This window comes from Ixodes scapularis, unplaced genomic scaffold, assembly GCF_016920785.2.
Source record: "Ixodes scapularis isolate PalLabHiFi unplaced genomic scaffold, ASM1692078v2 PGA_scaffold2__306_contigs__length_199485367, whole genome shotgun sequence".
In the NCBI taxonomy this organism is placed as follows: domain Eukaryota; kingdom Metazoa; phylum Arthropoda; class Arachnida; order Ixodida; family Ixodidae; genus Ixodes; species Ixodes scapularis.
This window is the reverse complement of record NW_024609857.1, coordinates 179688192-179706170: the sequence shown is the minus strand read 5'-3', so window position 1 is coordinate 179706170 and position 17979 is coordinate 179688192. Positions and strand designations below refer to the sequence as shown.

The window sequence follows — 17979 nt, the reverse complement described above, 5'->3', positions numbered from 1 at the left end:
AAATATATCATATGGTATTCCCTTGCAGTTCAATGTGATACCCGGTTATAATTTCACAATTTACTCATTGTTCAAGAAGAAACGTTTTAATTGAGAAATTGGGATGAGAAGGTTCTCAGCCTCTGCTGTAGGCCACGCTACACGTTCTTTGTCTGCTTCAACGAACTCTTGTACCCGGAGCTAAAACAAGCGCTTCTAATGGGCGCCCCACAAAAAAATTAAAATTTGATAAAAATTTATTGGACGCGACGTCGAAATATATATGGCGAAAAATGTGTGAGACAAGGAACATACGTTGTAGAAAACATGAGCAACCAAGCCATAAAATAGAATTTTCAAAGCCACCGACCTCCGGATCCCATTCAACTGCATTCTATTCATTTCGCCGATTGACAAATCTATGATTTTATCGTAAAACCCCTCTTGCCCAAATATGTTTCGTCAAAGGGTTGCTGAACCGAAATTTTGAGCTGGCAAAAGAAGGCTGGAAAGATGGGCGGGACGCTGCAAAACCAAAGACATAACTCATTTCGACAGGTGAAATTTAAAACCTATGCTTTCTTCAGGTGTGAAGGTGATTTTAATGTACATCTTCGAAAACAAATGATGTCATTATGAGGCTTACTCACATTCAGCTTAGTTTGAAACAAAAATAAAAAAGTAACCAAGAGACACTAGAGTTCGCGAAAATGAACGCATATAACAGAAGAGTGAACATATATTTTTTCATCCTGACGTGTTGCCTACAAACACTAAGATTGTATTTGTAAATCTAAGCCTAATGACGCACAGTTCAGTTCATCAAAGACGACTTCTCTTTTCATTTTGTCAGCTTCTGCTAGACGGGTTTCGTTCGTGGTTCTCAGTTGGACAATGAAGGAGAGCTATCGGCTGTATTATTTGTGTCAATGCTTTTTTATCTAGACTTAGATACAAATTTTTTATGTATTTTTTTTTTAATCTTGGGATCCAAAGCAAACGATGTCATCTTAAGCATCCTAACTGTTCAGGGAGAAAATTTTATACCTAATATCAATTATTTACCTAATTTGACACACTATTTTACAACTACCTTGATTACACTGAGTGTCACTACTACATTATTGTTATAATTATGGCACAGAAAGACTCTGCGGCTCTTCATGCGTGAGTGCTCTTGAACTTTCTCCAGCTGGTTGTTCGTCTTTTTCAGCTTCAAGCTGTGCCGTTTTAACTTCAGCCTTGTCGCTTCAGACACCTTAGCAATACGAGGCATCGTTCATATAAAAAGTACGCTTTTCTATGCTTTTTTATTTTCTTTGAATAAAAATAATGGCTGTTTTCGCTTGTTCTTCTTTTTTTTAAAGCATCAAATGGTTTTTAGCGGAATATCCAAATCCAAAATTTTGTGCCTCCCAAGCGTCCGTTCGATCGTGCATTTCCTGCAAAAATTAGCGGAAAAAATTACGTCACGTCATATATACTCCTTTTCAGTCTTCGCGCTAAACTTTGCGAGGAATTTGATGCTACGAGATTTCCATCTTTCATTGTAAATATTGCGAGAAAATTGAAAAACGTGACCCATACACCTATTCAGTCTTCACGCTAAAATCTGGTAGAAAATTGTCGTCAGGATACCTCCAGCTTCATCTCTAAGTATAGCGAGAAAGTTCAGGTTCATGTGACCTATACGCCAAACCAAATATCCCTGTCAAATTTAGCAAGAAAATGAATATGAAGTCACGTGACTGGACGCCACGTGACACATGCGTCACTTCATTTTTTCTGCTTAATTAAGCTGGGGAATTAAGGCCCGTTCACATTCTTGCAACCGAGTACGACCGAGAGAGACGAGAAATGGTAAAACTTAAAATTTCTTAGGGCGAGGGAATACACTGGCATTCTGGCGCCATCTATGCGGTGACCCTGGAACTGCATTTCACAAGAGCGAAGGTTTTGCGGGATTTTCGAGGTCAAATGTGCATAATACCTGTAAGAAAAGCTCGTTTACAACGTTGACAAAAGGTTTTCGAGCCAAGAAAGAAAAGACAATCCGCGAGAGAAATAGAAAATATGCCGGACCGACAAGTTTACGCTGCAACCCGATAGATGTCGCCACTGTGTCCTCTCGTTTTAAGAAATTTTGAGATTTTAAGAAATCTGTCTTCGTGCCAGCTGTGCGTGTGACTGGCGCAAACAAAAGGGTTTGTATTGAAGAAAACACGGTGATGCCTGTCAGTACGACAGCACCTGGGAGAGAGGGGGAGGTTAACGCGCGTTGACCTCACCGCTTAGGACCAATAGGCGCTTCCCACGCGTCACCCTCTCCCCCTCCCTCTTCATATTTCCCCGGCGCTGACGGACGCAAGACCGGCGATTTTTCATCAAAACTAGCATTATAATGCACCTCGTTTCTCCAATATGTGTCTTGTTCTGATGTTTATTCCAAATACATTCTAATTTATTCCAAATTCTCACGATTGATTTAAGGCTAAGGCACAGTGTAATGACGTGGTTAAAAGGCGAAGGTCAGATCGCGCTTGGTTGAGCCCTCATATTTTCTCTGGAAGCTCAGATAAAGGAAGGGTTTGGTTCCGTTGTAAGCGACCGCCTGAGAGTGCTAAACTACGAGCAGAGTTTCGTGCGGCTAGTAACAGGGTAAACGGCAAAAGGTTCTCGGAAAATCGTTCTTCCATCGCACAATCCTGGCCTCTCGTAAACGGGATTCAAGGCTATAAAGACCAAAGTTCTCTTGATGACGTGATAGCTAATTTTTTTAGGTAATATTTCGAACATTACGGAAAACTTTAACCGCTTTTTCGTAACCTTTGAGCAATCAGTGATTGTGCCTATTAAGTATTGCGGCACGCACCGGTCTCCAGCTGAACGCACTTGAGTTTGGTCTCCTTTTGCTGATATTTCCTGAATCTATCGCATTGGTGACGTGGTAAATTAAACAATCTACGCCATCAAAGTCGTGGACTAGGGCCGAGAATCACAAGAGTTCTTGGTAAGGCAAGCGTTTTCTTGATCTTCTGCAGTCGCGCTATGCCCAAGCTCGAACCGTTTCTCGGAGAGAGCAAAGAACAGGGTGAGTATGGGGAGGTACCGAGACAGTACTTTATCGCTAATGATATCACGGGAGCAAAAAAAATGAAAGCCGTTTACAAATCCCTGTAACGCCAAATTGGAGCGCAGCTCTTGAGGACGAGTAGGGAGGGTACTGAGGGGGATCACGTCACCTGAGGGTGGTCATGTGACCCCGGGGGGTCACGTGATCTCGGGGGAGGGGGGGTCACTTGACCTCGGGGGGGGGTCACGTGACCCCCCCCCTGGTTACGCCGACGGCGACGCCGACGCCGACGCCGCTCAGGCTGGAAACGGGCCCCTAAGAGCTGCGCTCTAAAAAAAGAGCAGTATTTTTGTCAAACTGTGGAAAACGAACGTACTGACCTTTTAGTAATCTCCTGGCCCCGTAGAGACCATGGGAGGTTGACATCCCCGCCATTTTTAGGTTCTGAATGGACATTACGCTCCTAAGCCCTCCATATTCATTGAGCACCTCGAGTTTTTCTGGAGAGGTCGTCCGCAGGGAGAGTCTGTGAGCGACTTCACCGCGTCAATTCGGTAGTTAAGACTCCTCCGACCTCAGTACTGTGCACAACGACATGCTTCGACAACGGCTAGTCTGCGGAATCATTTATGACATGATGCAGACCCGCCTTCTAGAGGATGTATGACTGACTTTTGATAAAGCGATCAAGGTTGTCCTAGCCATAGAAGCCGCCAGAGCAGACTCCCAACAAACTAACAATCAAGCTTGAACGACATCAGCTGTCGAGGCAAACCGCCTGTCAGCGCAGGCTCCCAAGCCAGGATGCTTCCACTGCGTGAAGAAAACACATAGTTCGACCTGCGTGTCGTTATGCTAATATGACATGCCACAACTCAAGAAAATTGGCGTCTTTGCTGCAGTCTGTACAGCAAGACCATGTGACGAGCCAAGTGACGTAAACAGAGGCAGGAAAGCTTCGTAGGGCTCCCGGGATTCACCAGGGGAAAGGCCAATGAAAGCTGCCTTGGCAGTTCCAGTTGACAGCCCGGATGACCCCCACAATCAGGATAGTGCCGATGACCAGCCCACGTACAACATGAAGCACTTGAAAGCGGCACGTCTTCCACCACGTATCTTAACTGTCATTGCTCAACACCAATCCATCGACATGGAGCCGGGCACTGGGGCCGGCGTCTCCGTAATAAATGAAAGACACTTCCCAGCGACATTTTCAGAAGTGCATGTTATTCTCTTCAATATCGTCCTGAGAGGATAATCCCGCTTGTTCAATGATGTGCCGAGGTAACCGTAAGGTAACAAAAATCGTGGCGCTCTCCCTCCTTTATTTTGGTCGTTGTGAGTGGAACCTCCCAGACTCTGCTAGCACGAAATTGGGTTCATGCTTTGAAACTTTCAGTTCCTGACATCGTCAACATACACAACAACACTGTGGAGGTTTTCCTTCGCATGTTCCCAGGTGTATTCTCCAAGGGACTGAAGCTGTTCAAGAAAGTGGAAGCCAAGATTGGCGTCCCAGGTGGATTACAACCACGCTTCTTTAGACTGCAACCAATCTCCTTCGCACAGTAAGATCTGGTGGCTCAGCAGTTTCAACGGCCTGACCGGGAAAAATTATGCAGCAAGACGTCAGTCTGGGCGGCACCGATTGGACCGCTACTCAAGAAAGACGGTCGGCTGCGAATTTCCGGAGGTTTCAAGGTTACCCTAATTGCAGCGTCCAGTGCACTGTCGTGCCCGATTCCGAGAGTCGAGGAGCTGTGGATGAACCTGTCCGGAAACGTCAAGTTCAGTCAACTTGATCGCAAAGTTGCATACCAGCAGGTTATATTATCTCTAGCACTAAGAAAATATGTGACAATACACGCATAAAGGATTACTCGAGTACACCAGGCTAACATTTGGTGTATCAACGGCGCCTGCAATTTTCCAACGAAAAAGGGAAAATCTGCTTTGCGACATAAAGCTCGTGGTCGTCTACTTTGAGGACACATTGATAGTGGAGGGGATGACTTTGACAACGCCAGAAACCTCGAAAAGGTACTACAACGACTGGCAGAATCAGGCCTGAAGTTGATGTCTTAAAAGTGTGAGTTTTCCTTTTCAAAAGTAGAGCACTTAAGGCACTTGATCGAGCAGACCGGTTTTCACCCTTCCCAGAGAAAGGTAGAAGCAATCGTGAAGGCACCAAGCCTACAAGACACTAATGAGCTACAGTGCTTCTTGGGCCTCATTAACTTTTATAGAAGATTTCTGCCCAACGTATTAAGCGTCCTGCAGCCTTTGAATCGTCTGCTTGGAAAAGGAGCAGGTTGAAAGTGGTCCAAAGAGGAAGAGTCTGCTTTCCAGCAAACCAAGGACTGCTGACTTCTGCAGGTGTCCTCGTGCATTACGACTCCACAAAGTTCCTCGCGTTACGCTGCAATGCTTCGCCTTACAGAATGGGAGCTGTGTTGACACATAGGAAATCAATGGGCAAGAAGAAGCTCATTGCATTCGCATGACGCCGGTTAATATTAGGGATGTCGCGAACCACCCTAGGTTCGATTTCGAAAGGTTTCGATATTTGCGAAGCGAACTGAGGTCCGATTTCGAAAAATTTCGATATTTTCGTACCGACTAAGGTTCGATTTCGAAAAATTCGCAACTTTTGTCCACAGCGGAGTTTCGAATTCGAAAATTTCGAAGCTTTCACGGTTTCTAAAATTTCGAATTCGAATATTTCGAATATTTTTTTTACTTCAGGTTCGATAAATTCAAAGATTTCGAAATTCTTTAAAAAAAAAAAATTCGAAAACCTCGAACGCTTCGAATTTTTATAGACATGAAGTTCGAACAATTCGAAGATTTCGAATTTCCTTTTGCATAAAGTTCGAAAAGTTCGAAGGTTTCGATACTCTTTTAACGCTAAATTTAAAAAAAATGTTTGAAGATTTTGGATTTCTTTCTAATCCAAGTTTTCAAATTTCGAAGTCCGATTTTCAAGTTTTTCCACAGTTTCAGTTTCAAATAACGTTTTCTTGACTCACTGGTTTTCACAAAATCAAGTTTTGAAAAGTTAGGGTGTGATATCTAGATTCTGCGAAGTTGGTCAGGCAATTAAATGAGACGACGAGTGTCCCGGACGTGCTAGAATATTTGCCAGTGCAGAAGTCTGAGCGCCAGCCCCGAGGGGGGGGGGGGGGGGGGGGCGAGGGGGGTCTTTAACCTGCATCACGCAGTAGTGATTGCACGAACACACTGTTTTACGAGACTCTTCCAGTTCGAAACGGCCAGGGGCGAGCAGGAGGTTGAGGCTCAGAAAAACCTTGAAGCGACCTGGCAAACTAGCTCGCCACCCCTTGCACGCTGGTAGTAATCCGATCCGGTGAAGTTTATAATTGTCCTGGAGGTTTATTTTCTGGGACGGAGGAATCGCCTCGCAAAAAGCACAAAAGCCGACACAACTCGAGGTCGAGGAGCGTTCTACCATACAAGTGACGTCGGAAGAGGAAGAACGGGGGGAAAGAGGGGAGCGGGGGGGGGGGGGGGGGGGGCTTGGCTTCAGCCTCCTTCTCCCCCTTGCAGGTATTTCGGACTGTTAAAGAAAACAAAACGGGGAAAGAGGGCGTGGTCGAGCTTGTTTTAATCTGAAATTATTTATGCATATGTATAGCTAACGTCGCTCTTCACTGCATAAAAGGTTGCGTAGATGCATTAGAAACTCGTTGTCAGAAGGCACTGCTCGTCGCATGCTTAGTGGTTCGGAAGTTCAAAGCTGTCTTTTCGACCTAAACACCTGTGCCGATAGTAACAAAAGAAAAAAAAAAGAATAAATGCGGGAATAAAAAGCAGGAGAAAAAAAAAAAAAACCATCAAGAATTCGTCGGAAGTGTTCTATTCTTGCATATTCAGAGGTTCAGAACTTCGAAACAAGTTTCTTTTACCAAAATGTGTACAGGCTAAAAGAAACACGTCCCAGGAACGTGAAGCGAAAAAAAAAAAGTTTTCTTTTGATGACGTGCTGAACTTGAACACTACTAGAAATCTTCTCTCATGAGTTAATTTATTCCTTAACGTGAAAAAAACAATAAATATATTATTTTGTATTCTGCAGGTGGCAATGATATGTACTGTCTGTGGTGTTAATTTAAATGCGATACCTCAAACAACTTAGACGAAAATAAATATCAAGTTTAGGTCATAATTGCATGTAGATACATGTTTGGACATTTCTTCGAAACTCACGTTGAATAACAATAATCACATCTTAAGACGGCACTTACCTAAACTATACATAGATCATTCTTAAAAAAAGTATAACATATCTGCCATAAATAGCTCCGGCTGCAGCGTGCTTCAAATCTGGCACATACGATAATCGTCAAAAACCCGTCGTCCTTCCTCGCCCCTTCGAAGATTTATTTCTTTAAACCTAAGCATGCCAGAACATTGAAATAAACGACATTGTCTTTCGTAAGGAACGCAGCACCGCGTGTAAAAGTTCGAGAAAAAAAATTTACGAATGTACCCCACTACTTGAAATCAAATGAAACCGTCCGCCGGTCTTTCGAAGTTCGACGAACGTCGAACTTTTACCCTAAAAGTTCGAAGTTCGTCGAACTTACGACTTTTCAGAATTCGAAAGTTCGAAACTTTTCGAATTCTCTTGATAAATAAGTTCGAAAGTTCGAAATTCATCGAATTTTTTGGTCAGTCAAGTTCGAAAGTTCGACAAGCATCGAACCTTGGAGCGCAATAAGTTCGAAAGTTCGAAAAAGATCGAATTTTTTAGCGTAATAAGTTCGACGGTTCGAAAAGCGTCGAACTTCTTAGCTTTACAAGTTCGAAAATTCGACCTCCGTCGAATTTTACGATATAAACAATTCGAAAAAATCGAAATCTTTCGAACCTTTCGAACCGCTTGATTCGATCATCGAAACTTCGATTCGAAAAAAGTTCGCGGCATCCCTAGTTAATATCGGTTGAATAAAACTATAGCCACTTTGACAAACAAGCCTTTGCCCTGATGGTTGGAATAATTTAATTTGATCAATTCTTATGGGACACACACTTTGAGGCAGTCACAAACCACAAGCTATTGCTGGGAATTTTCGGCGATGAGGAGGAAACTGCCCCTCAGTGCTCACCAAGAATCCAAAGTTGGGCATTGAAACTCGAAAGCTACAGCTATGACTTGGACTACCGTTCCGGAAAGAGCCTGGGCCATGCGAATGCATCATTTAACTGCCACTGTCAACTAGAAAATTTACAGTGCCCAAGCCTGCAGTGTCTTTCTCCTAGAACATGACTACAAATGTATTTATCCTGAAGTGTTTGCAAAAGCCACGGATCGAGATCCCGTCTTGTCAGAAGTGTGGGAAATTTCTATGGGCTGCATCCACTTGTCCTGGTACCCCGTAGTGGCAACCTTCCTCAACAAAGACGCAATAGCTCAGCATGCAGGGCAGCTGCGTACTACGGGGTCCGAGAGAGGTCGCTCAGAGGTTGCTGCTAAGAAGCGTGCTGGTTATTTTTCATGCGGGGAACATTGGAATAGTTAAAACGAAAATGGTCAGAGGAGGTCACGTTTGTTGGCCTGGAGTCGACGAAGACATAAAGCTAAAGGTCGATAGCTGCTTGGTGTGCAATGAAAACTATCGAGCGCTGCAACCAGTGCCAACAGCACCTTGCTTTTACCCGAAAAACCGTGTTCTCGCCTTCATGTCCATTTTGGAGAGCCATTTCAAGGACATCAAGGATATTATTTTTTGGTCCTCGTGAATTGTCATTCGAATTGGCTGAAGGCGATGGCCGTTCCGACACCTTCGGTGGAGGCAAGAGTGAATTGTCTGCGAGAAACATTTGTAAAGCATGGGTTGCCTGAATGATTGGCAGAGACAACCGGCATGCATCCACAAGTTTCTTATTCACGGCATTCGGAGATTGAGAATTCGCTCCTACCACCATGCATCTAATGGTGCCGCAGAAAGAGCTGCCCAGGCAATCAAAATGATCAAGAATTCATTGGTGGGAGACATTCAGACAAAGATTTCACGTGCCTTCCTGCAGTACCGCAGGACACCTCATAACATTACTCGACACACACCTACCGAAATCCTCATGGCACGAAGACCGAAGATTGCAGCCGACTTACTGCATCCTGACGTCCATTCCAAAGTTCTTTTCAGACAGCTGCAGCGGAAAGAACGTCACAATCAGGTAGCTCAACGACAGCCACTACTACGACCAGGCGAACAAGCTTGGGCAAAGAACTTTCGATCGGGGCCTGCCTGGGTTCCCGCATCGGCATCACATCCAACAAGCGCTTCTTCATCGCAGGTTTTTCTGGACGATGGAACCAGTTGGCATCCCCATGGGGACTAACTTTGAAGACGAGTCAGCCCCCCTTCTTAGAAGGATACGGTTACAAACATTCCACCATAATCCACTAGATCGCATGTTTCGTCACCGGCAACCTGGAGCTCCGTCAGTACAACAACGCCCAGCACCCGAGCCCCAGGTACAGCTGGCCAGCCCCAATCAACATGACAGCCTTACACTTGGAGCGTCTATCACTCTTATGTCGCATTCATACTTGATGCGGATCCGCGTTCGCGAAGCGGTAGCCGATGCGGTTTGCGAGCGACCCGATTTAGGCACACAGAGAGGCGGTTGGCGGTTTCTTGGCTATCACGCGTGATTTTTCGAGACTTGCGTTTGGCAACCCTGTTCTGCAATCCAAAATCTACGATCCAAAGCAAACATTTTGCTCTTTCGGCGTGTTCTTTTCTTCGGCACCAATTAGAAGTCCAGGGGGCGTGGTCAATGACGTCACACATGTCAAAAGTATATTCGCTGTTATTTCGATGATAGCGTTTTATTTTGGATGCCGCCGACTGCATATTGAAACGTCGGTCGGCCGGCGTGTGCGTGGTCGGGTGCTCGGCGGTATCCGCGCTGGTGTGTGTTGTCGACGAGCCGTTTGTGCTCGTCGTGTTCTGTTGCGTATTAATTGCCGACATCCAGCAACATCCGGCTCCCCTTTTACAAGTGTCGTGCGCTGCCTCGCCTCTTTGCGTCTGGTAGTGCTCTCGTCGACCATAGGCTACTGGCTGTTTGGGTTTGGCGTCTCTGGCTGGTTTCTTCGGCCATGTGTCGCCACGGCGTTCCACCTTTGCTTGTTTGTAGGTTCTGCCGGTCATCGTCTGTGATGATAATCAGGCTGCTCACACTCGTGGTAGGAGTCCGACGAGAGGTGCCTGCCTATGCTCTCCCGTACCAAGGCTTCCTTTGGATCGCCTCGCATCTGAAGTTGCTCTCCGCAGTCAACGATGATAACAAAGAAGCCATCAGGTCGGCGAGAGCAACACCAGAGGCGAAGACGCAAGGCAACGCACGACACTTGAACAATGAAAGGAAAGTCGGCAGCTAAATTTACTGTACCGTGTGTGCTAAAATCGCGAACTAGGTGCTTTAAATGACATGGCACGAGCGCGCCTGTAGCGGGTGCTCCAGTCGTGCAGTTTAGGCTACTCACTCTCCGCTTGCACGGCCTTGGCAGCTATTCTATGGAAGGGTGATAATCCGTCGTGTTACACAGAGGTACAGCTCCAGAAAGATCGGTACAAAGTTACTTCGTCTGTGCTCTGTCGCCTCCGGTGCACTTCTTCATTCGCAACAGGAGTGACCGACGGCACTGGGCGGAATTTGAGAATGTAAAACGCTCCTTGATGTTCCTGAGAGCGCGACGAACACAGGAGGCACGTCGATAACACACATTAGCGCGGACACCGTGGAGCATCGCACCACACAAACGCCAAGCGACCGGCATTTCAAATTGCAGTCGGCGGCATCCAAAATGAATCGTGTTGTTTCCGTCAAAATAAGAGGTAACATTATTTGACGTCCTAGACGTCGAAAGAAAAGGTGCCGTTATTCTGACGTTCGTGACGTCAGAATAAAAATATGGAAATTATGTATTCCCGAAGAATGCTTAATTTGTGACTGTTAATAAAAAAATACTTACACCGGTGAGAAAACGTCACTTTTTGTGGACAGGATGGAACATGTCGCTGTATTTATAGCCGAGACACCAGCGGTACATTAATAGTTCAATCATTCAATCAATTGACAGTTATTTTCGGTGTTATACGATGCAGTAAGTTCACAAACCATCTGGTCTATGGCCATGCTTCCATGATTAGACTGAGCTCGGTTGCATCGAACAACTCGATTTTTGATAGATGCTGAACAAAATATGACTACGCAATGGTTTCCCTATTAAGACATTTAGACGGCACGTATAAGGTGCACATAAGTTCTTATGCAATATTATACGTTACCATAGGTTCATTGAAATTAAAAAGAAGTTTTCTGGGTTAGTTTGAGATGTGGCCTGACATCAGTTATTCGCTTAGTGTGCGATTTGCTTAGTGTTCGTTCGGAGAATTTGCTTCTGACTCATGCATTTTGCAATATATTTTTGTGATATGGACACCTCTTTACCAGACTGCGGAGTGCTATTGAAAAAATTATACTATGTTATCTTGTGAGAAATTCTATAAACGCTAAAAATGTTTAGACAAGATTCTGCAAACAGCTAAATAATACAGATTATACTATAAAGGCTTTAATGGGAAGATGGCGCACCTCTGCACTCGAGAAAAAACAGTTGAATTGCATTCATTTCCTCTAGAATAACAGATATCACAATTATATTTCATTTCGACACGCCTAAAAGCCATCAGAGCAATTTCAAAATAGGGCTGAAGCCCCGCCTCCCTAGCCTTGAGCAGCCAAAAGATCCGTCGATGACGTCACTTACAGCGACTGTATTTCGCGTTTTCTCGCCTTTAACAATACTTGCGCAGTAAATGGTTTGGATATTCGAATTCCCGGGGTAAGAATACACTAGAATAATCTTTTAACTCATTTTTTTTTCAAGAAGCTCCGCAGCTTCTTGCTTTAAGTAATACCCATGCCACAAGGCGCAAGGAACACGGACTGATAACAGCTAAACCTCGAACAACTTAGGAAACCTCTATTCTATTGAAACTATATGATTGAAACTATGAATCACGATTCGCGTCATTTCTTGTTTGTCTGTTGAGTTGATAAAAAAGCAAACCTGGGCATTCATGATTGTTTTATTTATACATTAGTCGGCGAAAAAATATTCTGTTCTGGGTAAAATGTATATTAAGCATGAACTGGAGTTACTATATCCAAAGATAGGGGAAAATATTTTATGGTCTTTGAAAGTTACCTCTTGAAAATCTCGACGCTCATAAACGCTTGCAGGGGCTGCACTTTACGTTCGTTCTAATTTGACTGGGGACACTACTTAGAAGAGAAAAAGAGCTTTCAGTTATATGTACTAATTAACAAAACCTACCAGGTAAAAAAGCTGCAAGAACAAGAAGCAAATACATTTAAAGGGTTCTGAGCTAAAATGTAATCAAGAAGTTTCATTTTCCTTAACACCTCTTCTTTAATCTTGATGCATTTCGAACTGCCAAATATCAACCTATTTTTGGTGAATAATTTTTGGAATTTTTGACATTCCCTAATTTCAGCGCATCCCCACCACATGGGAATAACAATTGTAGCCGATACGGCTTTTAAAAATGCACAAGCTGAAACTGGTTACGATCAGCATTTGTACTTACAAACTTTAGTGGACACGGTAAGTAGCCCCTGACAAACGGGAGAAATATAAATTCGGTTTTCTATCAAACACCAACTTGAAATTATCAGCATAATGTTCTTTATCTCCTGCTGAATCCGGAGGCCTGATGCTTGAGCTCGAGTGTGAGAACGAGCAAAATAAAACACTGAACACGCGACTATACCAAGCACGACATTTCATAAGGAGGCAAATATGAGGACTGCTTCAAATAAAGAACGTATTCTTATTTTAATCTTCTACGTTTCACTCCTTAGGCTATGTATCAGGTTTTGAAGCTATAAACAGAGAGGATCGATCTTTGTACCAAAGCCTGCTTATTTTGTCTTTTTTTTTTTAATGGGATAAAGAATGAAATTTAGATAGTGAAACCGCAGTCAAAACTAAGACAGTTGTTTTCGTTGTTCACCAACACGTGCGTTGCTTTTCAATAGGAATTATTTCCCTGGCACGCAGCATATTGACGTGATTCAAAGTCCAGCACTTTTTTCTCCGTACTATCATGTAGGTATGCTTTACATAGACTGGGATCACAAGCTAGCCTGAGTGATGGCGCATTCCTTTAAATATGGGTACTTTGCGTTTTATTAAGACACAATTTGTAAGCCTGGTAGGGTTTTGTTTCAACAAAGCTTCGGCCGTTAGTTCTTTTCGTCCACTTAGATAGACGTTTTCTACTTCCTTTTCGAGTCTTATTGTATCTTGGCAAAACCTTTCGCTGTCCGCAGACACCCTTGCTTTTTTATAGAAACAGCTAAAAAAAGAAGAACGACCACTTTTATCGTTCATTGACAATTGATTGTCAGGTGTACTTTCTGATCTGAAAAGTCGAAGATCAAAGAAGGTGTCCAGGTTTTGTTCTATTTAGAATTTTTTTTTATAAATTTACACAATATTATTAGCTTACATGATGAACTGCTTGTTTTACTGCGAAAGCATTAACTGTCTCATGGAGCGAGCCGATATCATCAGCTTAGAAACCATACAAAACGGCACCTTAAGTAAACCAGGTGCAAAGCTAGCCAACGGCACCTTTTACGCTTTGGTCCCATTGGCTGGCACGAGTCGACGAGGCTTCCATTGGCCGCTGCGTGTCAGTTTTGGGTGGTGTCATCCTGACTGTATTTTCACACTCTTGCGTTATCAGTAATCACCGGGTTCGCTCGCCTCTTATCGGTTGTACGCACGTGGCAATATATGCGGCACTGAAAATTAACCAAGGGGTTCGGTCTGCTGGGACCTACGTTGCTGCCTTTCCTTCCTCGCGCCGCAAGGCACATAACAGTTAGGAAGATCGCTCACCCGATGGCGCTGCGTGTCCAAGAGGCAGCGGCTTCACCGTTCCATGCCCAAGGTCAGCGCGTTGTACGCTGCAGATTAAAGAAGGGAGCGAAGAGCGGCGTGCGTTGCTTTCACATTCACAACTCGTAAGAAGTGCTTAGGTGTAGCTCGAGCTTTTTTTTTTGTTTTCCTTTTTTGTCTAACAGTTTTATTTCAAATTTCTATTCAAAGCGAGTTTTAAAAGGCTTCACTTGTTTAATTTTTTCTTCAGCAAAAATTGTGTGGATAGATAACCAATGTGAACTTTACACATGGTTAGACTACTGAATACCGTCCCGCTTCTTTCTAACCGTCAAAATGAGCTCAATTAGTTTTCTGTATGCTCAAGATTGGCATGCTTAAAATCAACTGAAATCGCTATATGAGAGCCCGCTTATCTACGTTTCTTAGAAGCGGTATTTCAAGCAAAATTTAATTTGAAGGCTAACAACGATTTCCTAAGTACTCATTCCTTTTTAGAATATTATCAAATTGAAACATGATACCGATGGATATAGTAGAAAGCGATAGTGTAGATCTGTTTAAAATAAGTCGCATACCAACACTGTTTTACAAGCTCTCGAACCTCTGACTATATGTTATTTATTTTATGTATGTTGGCGACCATTCTATCCAAGATCCAATTTTACATTTAAATCTTTAAGACGCCAGATGATTCATATATCACCTGCGTTATTTTTAAAATACTTTATGATCTTGGCCTTGCATTGTTTGTCTTGCACTACATTTTATTAATATTTTTTTCAGCGCAAATGTGTATGTTTTCTTTCTTCGTAATACCCCATGGGCTTCGAGGGTATTAACATTAAACAAAATATATAAATAAATATGGGCTCTGAGATTCACTCTACACGCTAGAAAATAAAAAACTAACTGGATACTATTTCTGTGCACTGAGGATGAGAAATTTTTTTTTAAGTTTATGTTTATTTCCTAATCTTGACAGCACCGCTAAAACACTAAACACATCGCCTTGCAAAGAGCCAAAATATATACACCAAAAGGATATCACCAGATAATCTGTAAGGCGAGTTAAGACCTCAATGTATGTTTCTGTAAGTTAAATAATAACGATCCCAGCACTCTTCCCTGCGGTACTCCTGATTGTACCATATTCTGTGAAAAGCAAATATTATTTTATAACATCGTGCGTTCCTCTTGGGGGAAAGTTTTGAATCCAATTCATTACAAACATTTATGTCTGCCGAGAGCCATTACTTTCTAATAAGACGGCACTGCGGAACTTTGTCGTGGGACTGCTTATATTATTGAGTTTCCAGTGAAAACGAAATTATAGGAAGGTTTTCAGGACATTTATCGGAACACATGGGGTGACATAAGAACTCACATACAACTTACATACTTTGTATAGATGATGGTATGTTTCTTGAACAAATATAAAGCACGTTATTATATTTACCATATGTTATGACGGTGCATTTAGTAGTCCTTACCTACCCTATACGCGTACATTAAAAGCTCCGCTTCGACCGATCATATTCTGGCACCAAACGTTTAAAAGGAAAGATGTAAAATAAACAGAGTTGAATATTGTATGGCTGCCCGCTGTGTTTTAATTTTACCGGGCACCTTCTAGCCTACACCTATGTGGAAGTGGACGTGTAAGGTGTCGTCCGAATTATCATGCCCATGTTCACCGAGCAACCTAGCCTGCTGCGGGCGCTGGTCTCGCTCCATCAAGATTGTTTCGTGGACATTTTGGCGCCTACTATTCAGCTTATGCAGCTAGGAAAATGAGATGATGATTTTTTGTTTCGTTTCTTTAAACTTTAATGTTAGTTTAGTTAATCTAAGTGCTCCTTGCAGTTTACCCTATCTTATCGTAAAAGGCTACACAATTCTTCTCACATTTATTATAAAGCATTTATTATAAAAAATTACTTCCGGGAGCCGTTTTTGCTTCGTGAGAAAATGCCTGTTCTAAAAACAGTAAGCAATGCCATGGTCCAGGTAACACAGCTTTCTAGACCAAGATTTGATTTTTGTCGGTTAATTTAGAGTCATTAAAACCCAAACCTTCACGGCTTAACCAAACTTCATATTCTTTGGCCAGAGTCCGGGTATTTCGGCTCTAAATTGCATAAACCTAATATAGCAAGATAGTCCTCATAGTAAGCCGAATAATTAACTTGAATACTCTATATATCGTATTAATTAGTGAACATACAGGTATGGTATCATTAGACGCTTGCTAAGGTCATTTAAACCACTAAATCAGTTGATTTTAGAACACCTTGAGCACGTGAGGAGAGCGGGGGTACACCAGCGTTAAAACTCGCGCAAAACGCGCAAAGGTAGTGGTGGTCGAACTCTTATTTCCTATTGATATCAACGGCCGTATTGCACGTGTCTCCTCTTCAATAAGCCAGTATGGTGATGGTTGTGTTATTTACAAGGAAATTCTTAACGAGTCTGACACCAACGTCCTTCAAACTTATAATAATGTCGCTCACTGGTGTGCAGATTGGTTTAAGGGACTTAACATTTCTATAAAGAGATCTATGAAAGTGTCCCGTCAACATAGAACGTGTTCTTTCTACTAAATCAATAATACAATTCTTATTTCTGTTTGTTCCTATAAATATCTTGGTGTTCGCTTAGCCAATATTCCATTCTGAAATATTCTTGTCGAATATGTCACTAAAAGTGCTTATCAATCTACTATACTCTGTTTCACCTTATGATGTACTTCAGAAACGACCTCAAGCGCAAGCTCTTTGCCCCAGGGCACATCACGGCGGCTCAAGCTCTCGCGCATTAAAAGCAGCTCCCAACGCCATGAGCTCGCGCTTCTGCGGTACCAGATCAGGTGAAACGGAGTTTGGGTTATCTCAAAGCAAACATTTCACTAACACCTGCGCCTCTGAAGCATCTTTTGTACAAAACTTTAGCTCGCTATAACCCTAAATATGCAGCTTTTGTCTGAAACCCTGGTATCACCCTGGCGCCTGCTGTTAAGAACATTCAAAATCGCGCCGCTCGTTTTTTTTTTAGTTTTTTTTTTAGCTATCATTACACAGTCAGCGTTGCCTCAATGAAAGCATATTTATCCTTGCTTAAACACTCTTTAGCGTATATTTTTTGTTTGAGGATGACGCTTTGATGTAATAAAACAAACTACTTTAATTGTCGGACATAAGTTACGGAAATGTCTATGTCGTTCTGTAGCAATTTTCTTCTGCCTTCTCCTCTCGTTGTAGTGCACAGCTCGTGATCAAGCGGCCGTGGTCGTCGCAGCTCCAATGAGCTGGCCGCGTGCTTGCTCCCTTTTGCGGTGTTCTCGCCACTCTGAAAAGTTCGAACGCTCTTTTCATAACAAAAATTATTTCGTTAATGTCTTTGTTACGAGATTTATCACTCTGATCACACACTTCGTGAAACATTGTTTATAGAATTATCTTACATATCATCACGAACAATCACCAGTTATAGATAGGCATCCCCCATTGCAACCTCCGTTCGTTTAATTTCTCTCTTTTACCCCAAACCTCAGTAGTCTGAAATCGCCTTCCCGCGCCCATAGTCTCGATCACTGGTGCTGTTGATTGTAACATTGCTCTTACTAAATGTCTTGTTGTTCCTTAGTCATTCCTATTTTGCCTTGTTCGTCCATATACTCATATATTCTTTTGTTAAAACTCACTCCTCTCTGTAATGCCTACGGGCCTTGAGGAAAAATAAACGAAATGAAACAAAGTCTGCGTTTTCCAATCGCCAGCTCTGCACCTGTTCCAGTACATCTCTGCTCTCCTCAAGTGCTTCAGATCGATCAAGAGCTAACTGATTTTGGGGTTTCGGTGATGTTAAAGTTTCTAGATATAACCATATCTTCATTTTCCATCATTGAACGATTATATAACGTATTTACCCTATTTTTCAAGGTATATGGAGGCTTAGC

The 17979-nt window shown here is 42.9% G+C and overlaps 1 protein-coding gene across 1 annotated transcript in view; it reads left to right on the top strand.

The window, feature by feature from the left end:
• Window positions 1-3027: 3027 nt before the first annotated feature.
• The window catches only part of LOC121836673, a 56635-nt gene continuing 41683 nt past the window's right edge, over window positions 3028-17979 (top strand). Inside the window, exons 1-4 of the mRNA XM_042291632.1 lie at window positions 3028-3070; window positions 4452-4571; window positions 12610-12719; window positions 16776-16844. Coding sequence (XP_042147566.1) covers window positions 3028-3070; window positions 4452-4571; window positions 12610-12719; window positions 16776-16844 — 342 coding nt within the window. The remainder of the gene's footprint in view (window positions 3071-4451; window positions 4572-12609; window positions 12720-16775; window positions 16845-17979) is intronic.